The sequence below is a fragment of the Crassostrea angulata genome, chromosome 4 (assembly GCF_025612915.1).
Source record: "Crassostrea angulata isolate pt1a10 chromosome 4, ASM2561291v2, whole genome shotgun sequence".
Classification (NCBI taxonomy): Eukaryota; Metazoa; Mollusca; class Bivalvia; order Ostreida; family Ostreidae; genus Magallana; species Magallana angulata.
The window spans coordinates 50,241,314-50,261,515 of record NC_069114.1 but is presented as its reverse complement, the minus strand read 5'-3'; the positions used below and the strand labels follow the sequence as shown (position 1 = coordinate 50,261,515).

Below are 20,202 nucleotides of genomic sequence, written 5' to 3'. Positions count from 1 at the left end.
CCTCCCTTCCTTTAAAGTTGAATCAATTGAATGATAATCAAATTAACACACAAACATTAATAAAATGATAATACTGTATGGACATGATGCGAGTATAATCCAAGCATGAGTATTTCTGAGCTTAGAAATGAAGGAAGAAATTTTTTTTATAAATGTACAACATACATTTCAAACAATGCAAAAACATTTTGCAACAAATGTTCACATGACTTAGTCATCAAATTTCCTTGGAAGTGTGTGATCCCGCGAACTTGTACGGAGGCTTGTATGTGGATCACTGGGCTTTTGCGGAGACGGAGCTTTGACGAGTTGTCTTTCGGATTCGATTTTTCGGACATGTCTGGGAGTGGCTCCGTATTGGCATTCTGAGGTTCTTTTGTAGAGCGAAGATCTTTGCAGTTTCTGCGATATTGTCGATGACCTCAACTAAGTACGATCACATCCCGACGTTGTCCACGCACGTTCCATGACTCCATTTTTTCTGTGGGTCAGTGGTTGCTCTCATTTTGACCGGTTGTCCTATTTCCAGTTCTGGCAGTTCCTAGCGGTTCTATCATAGTAGAACTTTTGTCTCTTAAACTTCACCTTGTCTATAACATCATCCACTAGTTTTGGTTGGAGTAACTCCTGTAACATTGGTCATGAATGGCGAGTTCTTCGTGACACCAGATGTTGTGACGGACTGCTGGCCATGTCAACCGTTAGGGTGTTCCTCCAATCAAGGATGCTCTTCCAAAGGTCATCTTGATTTCTTCACCTTGTTCTTGGCTATTTTCACTGCTGCCTCAGCTTTGACGTTGGACTGGCTGTGATAAGGGGAAGAGGTAACCTGCTGAAATTCCCAATCACATGCAAACTGGTGAAATTCCACTGCTCTGAACCGGGGGCCATTATCTGTAACAACAACTTATGGAGTTCCATGGCGCGCAATATGTTGTTTCAAACAGTTGATAATTGTGGCTGCTGTCGTATCTGGAAGTAGGTCAAGCTCAAAGAAATCTGAATAATAATCAACTGTAACGAGGTACTCATCAGTCTTTACGGAAAAGGATTCGATTCCAAGCTTCAACCAAGGCTGCTCTGGAATATCCTGCGCCATTAACGGTTCTTTCTGTTGCTTATGTTGAAATGTGCTGCAGGTGCTGCACTGGCTTACAAAGTCTTTAATCTCCTCGTTCATTAAGGGCCAATACAGTGAATCACGAGCTTTACGTAGGGAAGCTTCGATTCCTTGGTGGCTTTAGTGTGTACGTCGCAGCATTTCCGTTCGAACGGCTTTCGGAATGACAGCACGGCTACTGTGGTAGATTATACCATCTTGTACTGCGAGGGTGTCTTTGACATTCCAGTATGGCCGTATTGCTATAGGTACGTCGTCTTTAATATCAGGACATCCAGAGAGAATCACTATTTTCAATGACTGGAAATTGTCGTCCTTGTTCGTCAAGTCTCTGATTTGGTTAAGACGTGAGTCAGTAATCTTTCTAACCCAATCTGCGTGTTGGATTTGTGCGATTTACTCAGCAAGTTTAGAGGGGTGCTTTCCATGATACTCTGGAGTAGCGCGCGACAGGGTATCTACAATGTACAACTCTCTTCCTCTGGTATAGACGACATCCAAGTTATATTTCTGAAGGTGCAGTAACATCCGCTGGAGTCGTTTCGGAGCTGACAAGAGAGATTTTTTGAATATAATTTCAAGCGGCTGGTGGTCTTACTGCACGGTAATATGGTCTTTACCGTATATATAATGGTCGAATCTCTCACAAGCAAGCCAATCCTTTTCTATTTGAGCATAGCATTGCTCTGTTTTCGATAAAGCTCGGGATGCATACGCAATAGGTTCTCTATTTTTGATTAGTGTGGCTTCCAATCCAACTTCACTCGCATCAAACTGGATTGTGACTTCTTGACGGAGTACTTAAGTACTGGTTGACGACTCATGAGACGTTTTACGCTCTGAAACGCTTCTTCCTGCTGTGACTGCCACGACCAAAGGGCTCCTTTGTCTGTTAGACGTCGCAGAGGTTCACATGTCTGTGATAAATGAGGCATGAATCTGGCCAAATAAGCTGCTAGTCCAATAAACCTCTGTACTACTTTTACATTCTCATGTCTTCTCATATCTGTAATAGCTGTCACTTTGTCCGGATCAGAACGAATACCATCTGCGGTAAGTATGTAAGTATGTTGCCCATATACTTTACCTTAGTCTGACGATGCTTGAACTTGCCTTTGTAAAAGTTCAGACATTCGGTATTGTTTTGCACTGAGCAGGTGATAGAATCGGTTCCTAGGTTTGAGCTTTGACTTTCCACCATATAGACGTAGAGCTTTGGCTGTTGGTTTCAATGGCGGCCAACCATTCTGAGTAAAAATGCAATACTGCTAAAATCCAATGATGTTGCATGTTGATCCTGAGTCTAGCTGACAGATCATATCTTGACTAGTTGCATCATCAATTGCCATGTTGACTTTTGCGAACCACTGCTTTCCATGTGTCGTCTTCACAGTATAACACGCTTCGAAAACTGTCATCAGTTTCATCATCGAGCTGAAGAACAGTTGAGTTAGAACTCAGACACACTGAATCAAAATGATTTTTCTTGTTGCACTTGCCGCAAACCTGTTTGTATGCAGGACACTTCTCTCTTCCTCGTTCATGTTTCCTTAGCAGTATTTGCATCTGAAATCTGCTTTCTTTGGATATTTTGGTATTTGTTTGTGCTTTACATCATTTGAGTGCTTCTTATGTCCTCCTTTAGCTGCATAATTGACTTGGGCTTTGTTGCTGTGTGTTACACCATGTCCCTGCAGTTTCTTGAGCTGACTTGCAGTTTTCTCGCTGGTTCTACACATGTCTATGGCGCTGTTGAGGGTGAGCTTAGACTCTCTGAGTAATCTTCCACAGACGGTTTGATCGTTTGTTCCCAGTACTATTCTCTCACGGATCATCTGGTCTGCAATGTCACAAAATTCAAACCTTCCAGTGAGTTCTCGCAAGCGGCACAAGTAGTCAATGAAGGATTCATTGGACAACTGGTCTGTAGTATTGAATATAAAGCGTTCGAATGAATATGACATTTGTCTTTGGCATGAAATGTCCATCTAATGCTTATAAGATTTTGTCAATATCCTCTTTATCCTGAATGTTTAGAGGTAAGTTTTCATATATTTGGAAACAGTCTTTACCCATCTGCTAGCCGGACTGGCATTTTCTTCTTAACGAGGCCTGTAGCAATTTGATAGTTTGACCACTGAGATTTAAAACATTTCCAATTGCCTCTCATGTCACCTTTCACTACCATCGGGGCAGATACAGGTAAGTCTTTAGACGCCATCGTGCCTTACTTTTGGACGGTACTGTACTCTGAGAAATATGCGTACACAATAGTTTGCCATATGTGGATACTCTTTGCGGGTTTGGGAAACATGGCGACAGCCGCACTGAGCAAGTGTGATGCTGAGGCGAACTATTTGCGAAAAATGTGATGAATATACGGGATTGTCGGGGCTGTGATACAATACCCGGTATCCTGGCTTTGTTTTCTCACATTCCGCGAAGGCTTGGTCCTGTTCGCTGACTACAATTTAAGCGGCGGGGTTCATTCGTTGGAGAACTTCTGACACCATGTTTAAGTTCAACATTTTATTAATACACAACATTTAATGACGCCATACACAAGTACACATCCTAACAGTAGCGATCATTGCAGAACAAAAACATAATCCGCATTCATAACCCGCATACTTATCAAAGAAATATTTTTATAGTTTATATTTACACCTTTCTTTTAGTTTATTAATAAATGGATAATGAAAAGTGAGTAAAGTTCACTAAATATTACTGTTATTGTACAACATTAGTTTTGAGAAACAGCCAAATCGTCTCCTGTGAGACACTGAGTCTGACATCATCATGATTAATTCGTGCAGTCCGCAAGTTTTCATTTGTCGTTGTAGGTTTTGACCAATTGGTAAAGAAGGTGTGTCAATTTTTAGTCATCTCAGTTCTTGTCAGTTTCAGCCGCTGTAGGTTTCGACCAATAGATAAACAGGGCGTGTAGATTTCAATCTGGCTAATTCTATAAAGCTATGAATTAACTATAAATTTCCGTAAGAAATAGAGGGAATAATACTAGGTAGATGTAAATATAAGGGTGACAAATATTGCACTTTCCCAAAGGTAAAAAATGAAGACATGTAAAGGTTTTATATCATTTGTTTTTTCGTTCCAAATTTTCCTGTAAATTGAATTAGATTGGTAAAAATGGCGACAGTCGATTAGCAAGAAAATTTAACACACTTTACTTGATTGATGTTTCAAAGAATGAGGAAACACGACAAACTGATGAGGAGACATTAACAGTAGTAAACTTTTTTTTAGAATTATTCGGTTTTAAATATTCTCAAAGGCCATGTGAGAAAATTGAGTTTTTGCATAAAAAGAATTACAAAATGTTGTCATCCTGTCTGTTTACTCTAAATGCTACTACTTTTCTACACTGCAGCTTGAAGTAAACTTGTAGATATGGTACAATGTTATTTATGGTGAAATACAATATATTTAAATATACTTAAATGGGAAATAAAAACGTGATGTTTTTAAACTATGTCTTAATTATGCAAACGGCCATTCATATTTCTAGAAACAGTTTAATGAAACGTTATGATTTTTCCACACAGTGTTATATATATATAATTGCATTGTATCCAGCTTATGCTAACTATAGTCTAGTCTTTCTGAATTCGTAAAGGATGATAAACTATAGACTGTACTCGAGACTTTCAGATTTTATACTTGTCTCCGATCATTGCGAATCTGAGATCCGCATCACATTTCAGCGTCACTATCATTTATTAGAATATTTAAATATATAAAAATCTTTACTTACTTGTTATACTCGTCACTGAAAACAGAAAAGAACTTGGGACCACGTCAGTGACCTCTAAAGACACTCGATTGACTGCTACACATCTCATCGTCACATTGCTCCAACTATCTGATGTAAGATCTATTGAAAAGTTTAATGTTTGCCTAAAGCTGCAATTTCCTGCGTCCACCAGAGAGCTGGATATTCTTTGTAGTGGTGTACTGTACTTCGTAAAGTTGGAATAACTAAAACGCTTAATCTGGATTTCCAGAAATCCTGGTGGATTTCCTACATAACCAGTGCAACTGTGGGACTTCAAGTTTTGTCCATCAATTAGGCTATGATCAAGTGTAAGCGAAGGATTTTCCGGTTTAACTATCAAAAAACATACAAAACAATTATGGCAAACAAATAATTGGCGCAGTTAATTTAGAAAATTTTCAAGAGGACAAGTTCGTATAAAAAAATATCAAGCCCAACAAAACACACTTTTCAATGGAAAAATACAATGTCTAACCTTTCATAATAACTTTGAAGGTTGTAAAAGGAACATCTCCTGAGCGTAGATACATTTTTGACGTGTACGTGTCAGAGTCCGAACATATCACTGATGAGAGGGTGATACTAAGACGCAATGAAGCGAGGGAAAGTATGGCAGTCAGTTTACCTTGGTACTCAGAGTGGACAATAACGCTTCCGTCCGCTAGTATGGACGCAATGGTTGAATTCAATCTCGTCACATTGATAGAAAAGAATGAAGTCGTATTTAAGTTGCAACCGATATTTGCGGTTTCTCCTTCGTATACGTACGATGAATTACAGTCAAAATCTGACAAAAATAACATAAAGAAGATTATATTTGATGTTTTCAATTCACTAAAATAGATTAAACCAACTAATTTCGTAAATGCCTTTTGAATAAAAAGACACAAATAATTCTTGACAAAATAACGTGAACTTGAAAATATAGACAAATCCAAACGGTTTTTATACCGTTTAAAAATGATAAACTTATTTAGTAAATCGAACTTTCCTGTGTTTCTTAAAATTCTAGATCTTGATATTTTATGGACCCTCTGCAAATTTCATTTACCTGTGATGAAATATATGTAGTAAAAATATTTATTATAATATCGTTTTTTCAAAGCATAAGTTTGATAGATTGCTGTCATGTGATCGTTGTTTTTTTTTAATTTATAAACCTTACTATACTAAAATAAAAAAATCTATAAACTTTACTGTACTAAAAATAGATTTTATGACAAAATACTGATTTTAGTATGTGCGACATTGTGTCGTCACAATAACGATTTCAACGTCTATAAATTATGACGCATATATTTCACAGTTATACTCCTGAAGAGAATCATTTTTAAATTGATTATAATAAACAATTGTTGCCTTTTGATATCGGTTTATAATGGTTTAAAGGGGCATGGTCACGATTTTTATCAAATTCTATTTTTCTGTGTTTATTATTTACAATGCTTTAAAAACGCATTCCCAATCAAATTTGGGTGCCAGTCGGTGAGTTTTAAGCAAGATACAGGGCTCACAATTCTTCGTCATGTAAACAAGGCTCGTGCCCTGTTTTTGTTTACATAGGTTCAATAAACAAGTAAAAATTCTTTTTCAAGCTGATTTGTTTATTTTTTTAAATTCATTTTAAGCATAAATAAACAGTTCCTAACGATTATCACATTCACTGTACGTCTAAAATAGGATTTTCACTTCAACATTCAAAATGTAAACAAAAGCTTTGTTTACATAGCGAAGAATTGTAAGCTCTGTAACTCGCTTATAACTCAACAAATTACGCTCACATTCCAGTTCCCTATTGAAAATATCTTACTGAAGCATCTGTAACGTGCAAGGGGGTCACTGTCTGTGATCCCCGCGGGCCCGTACCCGAGATAGAATCGGATAGCCCTGATTGCTGCCAATATTTTCAAGTGCAGACTTGAATCACCGCTCCTGCACATATATATATAGGGACTCAACGTTACGCAGACAGGGATGACCGCACACCTACGCAACTCAATAGGTACCAACATTCACGCAAGCAGGGATGACCGCACACTTGCGCCAACAGCTCAACCTAACGCAAGCACGGAGTGCCTCACACTTGCGCTAGAAAGACCAGAACACCAGTAGGGATGACCACACACTAGTGCTCCGCCGCAACCACCATTAAAACAAGCATGGATGACCGCACACAAGTATTAATGCGATACAGAGCAGGGATGACCGCACACTCTGTATCGTAGATTAAATCACAAGAAGATTAGATAGAGCAGGATTGTCCACACCCCAATCTAGCCGTACCAGTTCAAGTTTAACCCCAAACAGTCGTTCTACTTCACGAACTTGACAATGTCCCTATATATGTGCCGGCCTAAAATAATCTGTGGTATCTTAAAACGGGGAATCAAAAATAAACAAACTAATCCGGCCTAACCCAAAAACTACTTATGCATAACAACTTATATACATTGAATATTTATTATTGTATAAAAATAATAATGATGCTAATTGGTTATCAGTGGGTGCATTATTTAAAGTAATCAAGAATCAATAAATCAAAGGGAATAACTCTAACCAAAAATACAGTAATGAGCTGCCCGCTTCACATCGTACACATTAAAATCGGAAAATAATTTTGACTAAAATCGTGACCATGCCCCTTTAAAAGACAGGATCAGAGTACATGTATATCGACCTCGGACTTCGTCTTCAGTTGATTAACCATCATTAGGTCTATTAAAACCATGTATTAATCTCATCAAGTGGTTTTATTTGTATGGTATTTATTATTTAAAGTGGATTAAAAACAATTTCAGTACGTAGTCAATATGTTTAAATTAAAACGTTTCATCGCATTTTATATTTTTAAAAGTCCACCGATTTCTTTAGCTTACGAAAAAAAAATTTGAAATCCAAAATATTAGCATTTCAAAAATGTTTTAAGGGAGTTTATTTCTTTAAAAATACGTAGTAAATACGTATTTGGTATTGTCCATTATCTGCCACCAATATCTTAATTGTATCGTATTAAAATAAAATCTTCAAAACATTATACGGAGGATGTCAGTCACATTTATCTTGCTATTAATCGGCATTATCCAATAGGTGTTCATCTATGACGTCACAAAAAATGAACAAATTTCTGCAATTTTGCAAACAAATGAAAATAATGACATTTTTCTTTCTATTTTGCCTTTGCAGTTTTGCTCAAATACGATTTTTATATGTTTTTCTTCTTATAATGTATATAATTATACACATTATAGTTAAAATGGTTGTAAAAAATATCGTCGGAAAACACCCATTTTTTGGCTCCAAAACACTAATTTATCAAACTTAGATAATCTTCATGACGTCATTTATACGTTATGGCGTCACTGGGGTGATCACTTTTTACATACTTATTAGGGTCTTCCGTTTCCAACGGAAGACCCTCTTGTTATTCTACGGTTTCTTTTTCTTTATTAGGGTCTTCCGTTTTCAACGGAAGACCCTCTTGTTATTCTACGGTTTCTTTTTCTTTATTAGGGTCTTCCGTTTCCAACGGAAGACCCTCTTGTTATTCTACGGTTTCTTTTTCTTTATTCTTATTATTCTTTTTTTTCTTTTTCTGACTTTTTTAGAGCGTTATTTCTCAAAAACTACCCAACCGATTTGCACAAAATTTTGAGGAGTGATAGAACATCATCGTCGCTACATATTATTAAAATTTTCGCATGATGACGTCACTTCCGGTTTCAGATATAGACGATTTTGTAAATTTTTAAGGGTCATTTTGTCCACGCATCTCCTCCGAAACTAATCAAGATAGAAGCTTGAAATTTTCAGGGGTTGTAGATGAATGTCTGTAGATGTACCCCCATGCTTCCAATTATGAAAATTGCTCAAGGCCTCGAAGCTCGCCTGAACCTGAAAATTAGCACCAAATTTTTCCACGAAATTTTTGCACATTTTCTGTAATACCTTTCGATGTGCACATAATTTTTTAAAACATGTAATGCAAAAGTTGTTTCAATTTTCACGAGATTTCCTTTGATATCAAGAAAAAGGGGCTGACCCCTCAAATTAGGGGCCAAGAGGGCTCTAAAGTCTTCTTACAATAACTCTTTACTGAACCATAATTTGTTAATAATTATATAAGCAAAAATGTTCATTGTACAGCTGTTTATCTATACAGTATCATACATAAGTCATATGTTACGTAATAAGGGGTTTAAAGGGGCCAGAAGTTCAAAACTTTGATCATTAATATCTGAAAAAGGAGAAATATTTTTAAAAGCAATGTAGAACAAAAGTTGCTTAAAATGGTGTTCTTGTCAATATGCTACCTTAAATGCTTTTGTTTATGACCCCATTTAGGAGTTAAAGGGTCGGCCCCTAAAACACATTCGTACAGATATCTCAAGAACGGTTGACATTTCATCAACACTTGTTGAACAAAATATGTTTAAATTAGCGAGACCTTTTATTTGATATCAAGAAAAAGGGGCTGGCCTTACAAATTAGGGGCCAAAAGGGCTCTAATGTCTTTTTACAATAACTCTCTACTGAACAATATTTTGTTATTAATTATAGAAGCAAAAATTTTCAGTGTACAGGTGTTCATCTATACAGTACCATACCTAAGTCATATATTACGTAATTAGGGGGTTTCAAGGGGCCAGAACTCAAAACTATGATCATTAATATCTGAAAAAGGACAAATATTTTGATAAGCAACGTAGAACAAAAGTTGTTCAAAATAATTTTCTGAACAATATTAAACCAAAAATGTTGTTGTTAGTAGCCCCGGTAAGGGATTAGAGGGTCGGCCCCTAAAACACATTTGTACAGATATCTCGAGAACGGTTTACAATTCATGAACACTTGTAGAACAAAATATGTTTATATTAGCGAGACCTTTCATTTGATATAAAAAAGGGGCTGGCCCCACGAATTAGGGGGTACAAGGGCTACTAAGTCTTTCTATGATAACTCTTTTCTGACCAATAATTTGATATTTATTATAAAGCAACAAAGCAGCTTTTATTAAGCTTAATTAAAAACTGAAATCCGTTAGAAAATCAGACGATGCATTACAGATATATCGGGGTCTAAAAATTGATTTTTCCAGAAATTTTGTTTCCGCGTCCTTGGTTTAAAAAATAGCGTAATGTTTATAGTAAAATTAACTCGAACCAAAAATAATTGTTAAGTCGTGCTTAAACACATTCGGATTCTTTTAGTTAAGTCGTTCTTGGAATAAAAAAGGTTTTTAATTATTCGTACTTAAAATCATTCGGGTTTTGTTAAGTCGTACCAGGAATAATTCGATTGTTTTCATCTTTTTATTTTAGTTCTCTTGTTATTGGTTTAAGAGCTCTGCTTCTTACAGGAACTTCCAGCTTTACTTCCGACATTAACGGAAGACCCACTCGTTGCTTTGCAACGAGCTTTGCTCTAGTTATTCTTTTTTTTCTTTTTCTGACTTTTTTGGAGCGCTATTTCTCAAAAACTATACAACCGATATGCACAAAATCTTGAGGACTGATAAAGCATGTTCAGTGCTACATATAATTGAATTTTCAAATGATGACGTCACTTCCGGTTTCAGATATTGACGATTTTGTAAATTTTTAAGGGTCATTTTGTCCACGCATCTCCTCCAAAACTAATCAAGATAGAAGCCTGAAATTTTCAGGGATTGTAGATGAATGTATGTAGATGTACCCCCATGCTTTCAATTATGAAAATTGCTCAAGGCCTCGAAGCTCGCCTGAACCTGAAAATTAGCACCAAATTTTTTCACGAAATTTTCGCACATTTTCTGTAATATCTTTTGATGTATAAATATTTTGTGAAAACATGTAATGCAAAAGTTGTTTAATTTTGCAAGACCTTTAATTTGATATCAAGAAAAAGGGGCTGGCCCCTCAAATTAGGGGCCAAGATGGCTCTAAAGTCTTCTTACAATAACTCTTTACTGAACAATATTTTGTTATTAATTATAGAAGCAAAAATGTTCACTGTATAGCTGTTTATCTATTCAGTACAATACCTTAGTCATATGTTACGTAATTAGGGGTTTCAAAGGGCCAGAAGTTGAAAAATTTGATCATTAATATCAGAAAAAGGAGAAATATTTTGAATAGCACTGTAGAACAAAAGTTGTTTAAAATAATGTTTTCAACAATACGAAAACTAAAATTTTGTTGTTGTTGGCCCCGGTAAGGAGTTTAAGGGTCGGCCCCTAAAACACATTTATACAGATATCTTGAGAAAGGTTAAAAATTCCTAAACACTTGTTGAACAAAATATGTTTATATTTGCAAGACCTTTAATTTGATATCAAGAAAAAGGGGCTGGCCCCTCATATCAGGGGCCAAGGGGGCTCTAAAATCTTTTTATAATAACTCTTTACTGAAAAATATTTTGTTATTATTTATAGAAGCAAAAATGCTCATTGTACAGCTGTTTATCTATACAGTATCATACCTAAGTCATATGTTACGGAATTAGGGGTTTCAAGGGGCTAGAAGTTGAAAAATTTGATCATTAATATCTGAGAAAGGAGAAATATTTTGAAAAGCAATGTAGAACAAAAGTTCTTCAAAATAATGTTCTTAACAATATGATACCAAACATGTTGTTGTTAGGGGTTAAAAAGTCGGCCCCTAAAACGCATTTGTACACATATCTCGAGAACGGTTTACAGTTCATGAACACTTATAGAACAAAATATGTTTATATTAGCGAGACCTTTTATTTGATATCAAGAAAAAGGGGCTGACCTCTCAAATTAGGGGCCAGAAGGGCTACTAAGTCTTTTCATAATAACTCTTTTCTGACCAATATTTTGATATTAATCATGAACCAGCAAAGACGCTTTTATTAAGCTTAATTTAAAACCGAAACCCGTTTTAAAATCGGACGATGCATTACAGAGATATCGGGGTTTAAAAATTGATTTTTCCGGAAATTTTGATTCCGCGGCCTTGGTTTAAAAAAAGTAAAATTAACTCGTACCAAAAATAATTGTTAAGTCGTACTTGAACACATTTGGATTTTTGTGTTAAGTCGTTCTTGAAATCAGAAATCAGAAAAGTTTTTGTTTAGTCGTACTTAAAATCATTCGTATTTTGTTAAGTCATACCAGGAATATTTCGATTTTTTTAAAACTTTTTATTTTAAGTTGCTCTTGTTATTGAATTTAGAGTTCTGCTTCTTACAGGAAATTCCAGCTTTACTTCCGACATTAACGGAAGACCCACTCGTTGCTTTGCAACGAGCTTTGCTCTAGTTATTCTTTTTTTTCTTTTTCTGACTTTTTTAAAGTGCAATTTCTCAAAAACTATACAACTGATATGCACAAAATTTCCAGGACCGATAAAGCATGATCGGTGCTACATAATATTAAATTTTCAAATAATGACGTCACTTCCGGTTTCAGATATTGATGATTTTGTAAATTTTTAAGGGTCATTTTGTCCACGCATCTCCTCCAAAACTAATCAAGATAGAAGCTTGAAATTTTCAGGGATTGTATATAAATGTATGTAGATGTACCCCCATGCTTCCAATTATGAAAATTGCTCAAGACTTCGAAGCTCGCCTGAACCTGAAAATTAGCACCAAATTTTTTCACGAAATTTTCGCACATTTTCTGTAATATCGTTTAATGTATAAATATTTTGTAAACATATGTAATGCAAAAGTTGTTTAATTTTGCAAGACCTTTAATTTGATATGAAGAAAAAGGGGCTGGCCCCTCAAATTAGGGGCCAAGATGGCTCTAAAGTCTTCTTACAATAACTCTTTACTGAACAATATTTTGTTATTAATTATAGAAGCAAAAATGTTTCCTGTACAGCTGTATATCTATTCAGTACAATACCTTAGTCATATGCTACGTAATTAGGGTTTCAAGGGGCCAGAAGTTCAAAACTTTGATCGATAATATCAGAAAAAGGAGAAATATTTTGAATAGCACTGTAGAACAAAAGCTGTTTGAAATAATGTTCTCAACAATACGAAAACTAAAATTTTGTTGTTGGTGGCCCCGGTAAGGAGTTTAAGGGTCGGCCCCTAAAACACATTTATACAGATATCTTGAGAAAGGTTAACAATTCTTAAACACTTGTTGAACAAAATATGTTAATATTTGCAAGACCTTTAATTTGATATCAAGAAAAAGGGGCTGGCCCCTCATATTAGGGGCCAAGGGGGCTCTAAAGTCTATAAATAATAACTCTTTACTGAAAAATATTTTGTTATTAATTATAGAAGCAAAAATGCTCACTGTACAGCTGTTTATCTATACAGTATCATACCTAATTCATATATTACGTAATTAGGGGTTTCAAGGGGCCAGAAGTTGAAAACTTTGATCATTAATATCTGAAAAAGGAGAAATATTTTGAAAAGCAATGTAGAACAAAAGTTGTTCAAAATATTGTTCTTAACAAAGTGAAACCAAAAATGTTGTTGTTAGTGGCCCCGATAAGGTGTTAAAAGGTCAGCCCCTAAAACACAGTTGTTTAGATATCTCGATAACGTTTTACAAGTTGTGAACACTTGTAGAACAAATATGTTTAAATTAGCGAGCCCTTTTATTTGATATCAAGAAAAAGGGGCTGACCCCTAAAATTAGGGGCCAGAAGGGCAATTAAGTCTTTTTATAATATTTTTTTTTCTCACCAATAATTTGATATTATTCATAAAGCAACAAAGAAGCTTTTTTTATGCTTAATTTTAAACTGAAATCCGTTTTAAAATCGGACGATGCATTACAATAATATTGGAATTTAAAAATTGAGTTTTCCGGAAATTTTGATTCCACGTTCTTGGTTAAGAAAATAGCATTATGTTCAAAGTAAAATTAACTCGTACCAAAATTAATTGTTAAGTCGTACTTCAACACATTCGGATTTTTTTGTTAAGTTGTTCTTGGAATCAGAAAGGTTTTTGTTAATTCGTACTTAAAATAATTCGGATTTTGTTAAGTCGTACCAGGAATAATTCGATTTTTTCATCTTTTAATTATCGTTACTCTTGTTATTGGTTCAAAAGCTCTGCTTCTTACAGGAACTTCCAGCTTTACTTCCGACATTAACGGAAGACCCACTCGTTGCTTTGCAACGAGCTTTGCTCTAGTTTTTAATATGATTTCAATTATCTCCAACCTTATTTTTGAATTTAAAGCTCTCCATGGTAATTTAACTCTGGTAGCGAGAAATGAATTATACCGCACATAACCTTTAATACAAACATTTTCAATCTATGTTTGCTATGAAAATCTCACTTAATTATGAACGTAAACCACACACAAACCCTAAACAATATAGGGAAATCCCATTCTATAATACAATGTAATATATAAAGGTTTTAAACAACACAATAAACATTTTGTATCAACACAAGTTAAAAACAGAAACGCCATCTTCATGTACTTACACCCATTTCCTTGCATGGATTCAGTCGTGGGAGTATCTGAAAGTGTAAAACATTGTTTAATGTGTGTATGTTATTTTATATATTAAAGTATTTCTTCATTTATATACTGAACAATTTGGATTCAATTATAAACACAAGTTTAAACGAATTTGAATGTTAAGGAAATCAAAATGTTTGTGATTACGATATTTCGTTTGTTTGTCTAGTTCACTCGTTATCAACACATGCGAACATATTTCTTTAATATGTCTTTAGATATGTATCATTATATAGCCGTAGAAATATAATGATTTTCTAAATTTGTGATCGTTCGCTAATTTGCTGGCAATTTTCCCTTCTTAATCGATAAAACAATGAATAATTTCGCAATGATAAGCATTTAATATGTATTAACCTGTTGTTGTTCGAATCTCTCTACATGTGGCTCGTTCACAGTCGTCACAGTAGCCTATCTGGACGTCCATACAGAGAGTTGGCTCTAGACACGTTTTCCCTTCAGGTGGTTCTCCTCTACCACACCGTATATAGGTGTTACAGTTGTCTTGTCTTTCATGATCAAGATTAAATGGGGTCGTTTTGTTGTTGTTATTACAAGCATCGCCTACAAAATCAATTTTGTTGTATCTGATAAATGAAAGTTGTTTTTATTTCCAAAGAATATAAATTAAAAAAAAACACCTGTAAACGTTGGATCCCTTCACAGATCAGAACCAATAATCTGAAGTTTGGCTTAGAGAATCTGAATCCTTTGATTAATTATCATAATAATTAATATACAAGTATTTTGGAGGGGGTTGGGTTAAAAAGAGGCGATTTAAAATAGATATCTCTACGACAATCATATATTTATATGCATTCATCACTTTATAACCAGGCGAAAATGTAAAATGCTAAGTAATATCAATCCTGAAATATATTTCTTCCATTGAAGTCTAGAATAGAGAATTCAAATTTCACTCTCTTCTGTTGTTGATATCTATATTGACGAATTTCATTTAAAAAAAATTTATTTCAGAGAACTGATAGCAAACACTAGAGGTTTATAGTGGTTGACAAACACAAATGAAAATAATAAATTTCTAAATTCAAAAATATATTTTGATCTTACTGGGAATAACATAAAATTGTTCCTCTTTTACGCTCGTAGGTATCCGTTCTTCCTTTGTCCGAATCTCGCATTTTAAACTTCCCCTGCTCCACTCTCTCGAAACATTGAGAAAGAACCTCACTTTGTGTATGGTAGAGCAATTTTCCTGCACCTTTCTATCTTCCCTAATTAGAATCACAAAATCATTTGCGAGAGTCACACCATAATCATAAATGTTTGATCCAACTGCAGTTTTGACTTTCATTGTGTCCGTAACGACCTCTTCATTGTAAACAACAGTCTCACCACTGGTTGGATGAGTGGCGGTCAAAGACAGGTAACCACTTGCATCCGGGTATCCTATCTCTCCAAAGCAGGAGTGTTCCGATGTATAACGATAAGTGTTCTCCACAATGTCAATGTTAAGAGACATGGAGACACCCGTGGATCCAGCTAAAACTGAAAGATTCATTTTGTCCTCATATACGACACTTAAGTCATTGCAAATTTAACTTTCTACTAGTTGAACTTTAAAAATTAATCTCAAATGTAAGTTTAAAGAGACAGTATGTTGCATCTTATTAAAAACCGATTTGAAAACATTTTCTAATCGGGTTCGGCATTTTGTACTACTCATAAAGTTTAAAACTTTCAAAACTACAAATTTCTCATTAAATCAATCTAATTATTTCATTTAATATTAATTATTTATAACCCATAAATATAAACATCGAAACGAGTTATTGGGCTTCGCCTTCTATTCTAATAAGTACACGTATTTACTATAAACAAAACACACGCAGGGCTAGCGAAGATTCTCCTAAACAGGTTTTCAAGTAATAATTGTTCAATTTTTTTAAGATACCTAGAATTGTTCTTTTTCAGCATGTGTTTGCTTTTTGATTTTTTTTTGTAGTCGGGCGAAGATCTTGTAGTTTTCTGCATGGAGAACACAAATAAACGACATAAGATTAATCCGGTTTGTACGACCCTTAATTTCAGGAAGGTCATATTAACATAAAATAGGTATGTGAAAAGGAATTTTATGTACTTTAACTGTTAAATTCAATGTTATTCCTTATTTCCTAACGATACAATGGTGAATCTAAAATTCAACACACGGGTTTTCAGCTATACTGTCTCTTTAAACTATTTTGTTCTTTGTTGCATTAAAATTGAACATCAAGTAAGAATATTACTTGAAGATTTGTCTCTTTGAGGCTATTTTGGTATACTTAGATAAGATTTGTTTTGATTTAACAATTCTTTAAGCAATGACTTGAATAGGTTTCCCACTCTGTCGAGCACAATTGTGTATCATTTTTAACGATAAAATAACAAGGTTTACATATACCTGTTGGTTGCAAAGTTAGGAAGAGAGGTGAAGACACTTCTGAATTTCCAGTTGTTACAATACAAATATATAATCCTTCGTCGTTACACTTTAGACTTGAGAGCGTCAAGGTCAGAACTCCATCCAGAAATGTCGCTATAAGATCTGAGCTACTATTTGTATTTCCGTTAGAATATACAGCAATCGTTTCATTTGTGCCATTGAATGTTTTATACACGGCCATCTTGTCAATGTCTGACGATAGAGTGTTCGTTTTGCATTCAATCGTCACCGGTTTTCCTACTGAATCAGACACGTAATATTGTGAAAACGACACCTCTGAATAAGAAGAAAACACTAAATTTAATCATTTATATAAGAAAACTTACTTACTAAAATCCGAACGTCACTCCGGAAAATCACCCAATGTCATAGCTTATATCAGGAAAAAAATTCTTTCTAAATCGAAACATCATAATTCATATATATAATTCATTGAATTACAAACAAACCTGACACCAAAACGGTGATCAATTGTGACGTGGAGACAGATGTGTTTAAGAGTCTGTTAGATGCAATGCACCACACTGTCGATCCATTCAGAGATGAATCCAAAGAAATTCCACTTTTAAACATCCACTCAAAGTTCACGGAACAATCACTGTTCCTTGTTGATGCATACTTGGTTCTCGGAGCAGGTTCTTTGAAAACTGAACCGTTCGGAGACCGGACCTCCAAAGCAACGTCTCCATATTCAAAGTCTGTGATCGTCCGGCAGATCAGCTCTAATCTTTCCCCACTGTAGTATACATTAGCCATATCCAGAGTTACATTGTGAAGAGGTGCTACAAGAAAAAGAGTAATTTATTCATTATTGTATTCTACATTATACAGAAGATTAATACTGCATCCTACTTCAAACCACTCTTTGCAATTAGAGTTTAGCTTTTGTCATAATATTTTTCCAATTTGGTTTTTGAAAAATGTCGAAAAAATAGCTTACCTGTGATGGACAATACGCTAGTTTTTGTTATAACAGATTTAAATGTATCCTCCATTATTATTCCACAGCCAAAATGAAGTAATGACGGACATGAACTCGAGTTTTGAATGTTTATATGTATAATGGTTTCAATCGTTTCGTTATCTTGTTTAAAAACCACAGACAGGAATTCACTTGTAACTTGGGAAAACACAGAACCATTACTGTAAAACTCAGCTAGAAATACAAAGTCTGTCTCAGTTTCTTGATTGATAGTTACTTTCTTCCATTGATCTGTAACTGTAATAACGCATTCTAACGTTGTATCTTCCCTGGCAAGGATGTTTTTGCTCGAGAACTTTACATCTGAAATTACAAAACCTTCTAGCTAAGCAAATACTGTGGTTTCATTAATATTCAAGGGTATCAATTTCCGTGGATATTGTGAAAATCACAGTTTCAATGATACGTAAATTCGTGGCCAATGACCCTATCAATAGAAAATGTTAATAGAAATTACAATTTAATGAACATTAAATTTCGTGGATCAACTTAACAACGAAATCCACGAAAATTGGTATTCAACGAATATTGATGAAACCACAGTACTAGAAATACGATATCCAAAAAAGATGAAAAATGATACTGCATTGTATATACTGTTAAATAACTTCTATTTGAGACGACTTTATTTCGCGACTTACGTCCGGTAAACTAGTTTGCGACGACTATATTAGCATTTAAGCCTTGTCAGGACTGATGTTGTTATCATAACAACCATACGACGCCTGGTTCGCGGCGAAAAATATTCGTGTCGACGATGCTCTCGCAAACCTCGTGAAAATTTCTCACACGAAAATAAACGTTTGTTCATAGCAACTGATCAGTTTTAGAAATTATAAACGCGAAATATTCTTCTTCAGCATTAAAGGCGTTCAGAGGACAAAAGTGCACTTGACCAAATTTATATAATACTGATAAAAACCTACCTTTGTGTATTTTAAAATGTAGAAATCAACAGAAATTGTCATTAATGTTTTCAGAATTGATTTGTTTATGCTGATTAAAATTGAATAAAAAGAGTTTAGTGTAAGGAATGCAAATCCAAAATATGTTTATAAAAGAACATGTTCATATAGTTGTTGTTTTACTTTGTTCAAATTCTATAAAATATGTGGAAAAATACTCACCGGCAGTAAATGGGGAAACCGTTGTAGCAATACTGGATGTTCCGGTCGTGTCACCGCTTGAATTAACAACGGTTGTATCTTCTCTAGTTATGTTTGTAAATGTAGGCTCAGTTGTGAATTCATTAGTTGTGTTTGAAACAGTTGGCTTAGTTGTGTATTCTTTAGTTGTGTTAGTAACGGCTGGCTCAGTTGTGTATTCTGTAGTTGTGTTTAGAGTTATACCAGTCGTGAACTCGCTAGTTGTCATTGTAATAGTATTTTCTGTAGTGACGTCGTTAGTTGTATTTGTAAACAATGCTGTCGTTATGTCCTCTCTAGTTGTGTTTGTAGCTGCTGCGGCGGTTGTACTTGCTGTGGTTGCTTCGGTCGTGACTTCTCTAGTTGTATCCTCGCTGGTTGTGTTTGTAACGGTTGCCTCAGTGGTATCCTTGCTGGTTGTGGCCTCTCTTGTTGTGTTCTTCACGGTTGTTTCTGAAATTGACGTTAAAATATTAGCAATATATATTCGTGTAAATATGTCAGTATTTTTTAAAATGAAAAAAAAAACAATTATCGAAATCCTAGCTAGTGATAAATGCAACGCCTCTTTGATTGCAATGTCAATTTTTTTTATCTTTACATGTTGTTTCTTTACATTTCTTGTTCATAAATCTTTCCGTAAAATAAACCTTGTGTTTTTATATTATTTTTAATTGTCTACGTTTCTCCAACAAAGCTATATCTAAACTTTTGTGTCAGTCAACTATGCATTTATATAAGTGATTAGAAAAATAGCCATTTGGAAACCTTTTCCTTTTCTGTTAAGTTTTTATTGTATTGCATTCGAAGTATGTTTTGCGTACTACGTTAATATGGACTCATTGAAGTTGCATTTTTTGTTTTAGGGTCACACATCCATCTTGTTTCCCATTTTCGAGAGAGTAGATTTACAATTCCGTTTTTCTGATGATGTTTTGGTGAGTGTACAAACTAGCTCCAAATGCCTAGTTTCCCAAAAGTATATATCATTTTTGCGTTTGAAGTTAATGGATGATTAGTATTATTCTATTACTTGTCGGTTCTACTGAATGAAACATATGAAGACTATGTTCTTGTACAGAAAGCAAATGTACCTGTATATAAATTATTTTACTGAACCACGCAATGCTGTGTCGAACGTTTTTCGCGCGTAAGTCTTGGCATGATAAGGATTTAGTATTTGCCGTTTTATTTAAGTAATATTTTAAACTGTAAATTCTTTACTAGAAATTCATTTTCATGTGCCTGTTTATTATATTAAT

At 34.7% G+C, this 20,202-nt stretch overlaps 1 protein-coding gene across 1 annotated transcript in view; it reads right to left on the bottom strand.

Moving 5' to 3' along the window:
• LOC128179704 (mucin-3A-like) overlaps positions 1 to 20,202 on the bottom strand; it is a 29,018-nt gene that overhangs the window by 1,171 nt on the left and 7,645 nt on the right. Inside the window, exons 7-15 of the mRNA XM_052847228.1 lie at positions 18,923 to 19,393; positions 17,754 to 18,098; positions 17,263 to 17,595; positions 16,772 to 17,089; positions 15,439 to 15,876; positions 14,725 to 14,931; positions 14,331 to 14,366; positions 5,392 to 5,703; positions 4,896 to 5,249 (exon numbers count right to left, since the gene is read on the bottom strand). Coding sequence (XP_052703188.1) covers positions 4,896 to 5,249; positions 5,392 to 5,703; positions 14,331 to 14,366; positions 14,725 to 14,931; positions 15,439 to 15,876; positions 16,772 to 17,089; positions 17,263 to 17,595; positions 17,754 to 18,098; positions 18,923 to 19,393 — 2,814 coding nt within the window. The remainder of the gene's footprint in view (positions 1 to 4,895; positions 5,250 to 5,391; positions 5,704 to 14,330; positions 14,367 to 14,724; positions 14,932 to 15,438; positions 15,877 to 16,771; positions 17,090 to 17,262; positions 17,596 to 17,753; positions 18,099 to 18,922; positions 19,394 to 20,202) is intronic.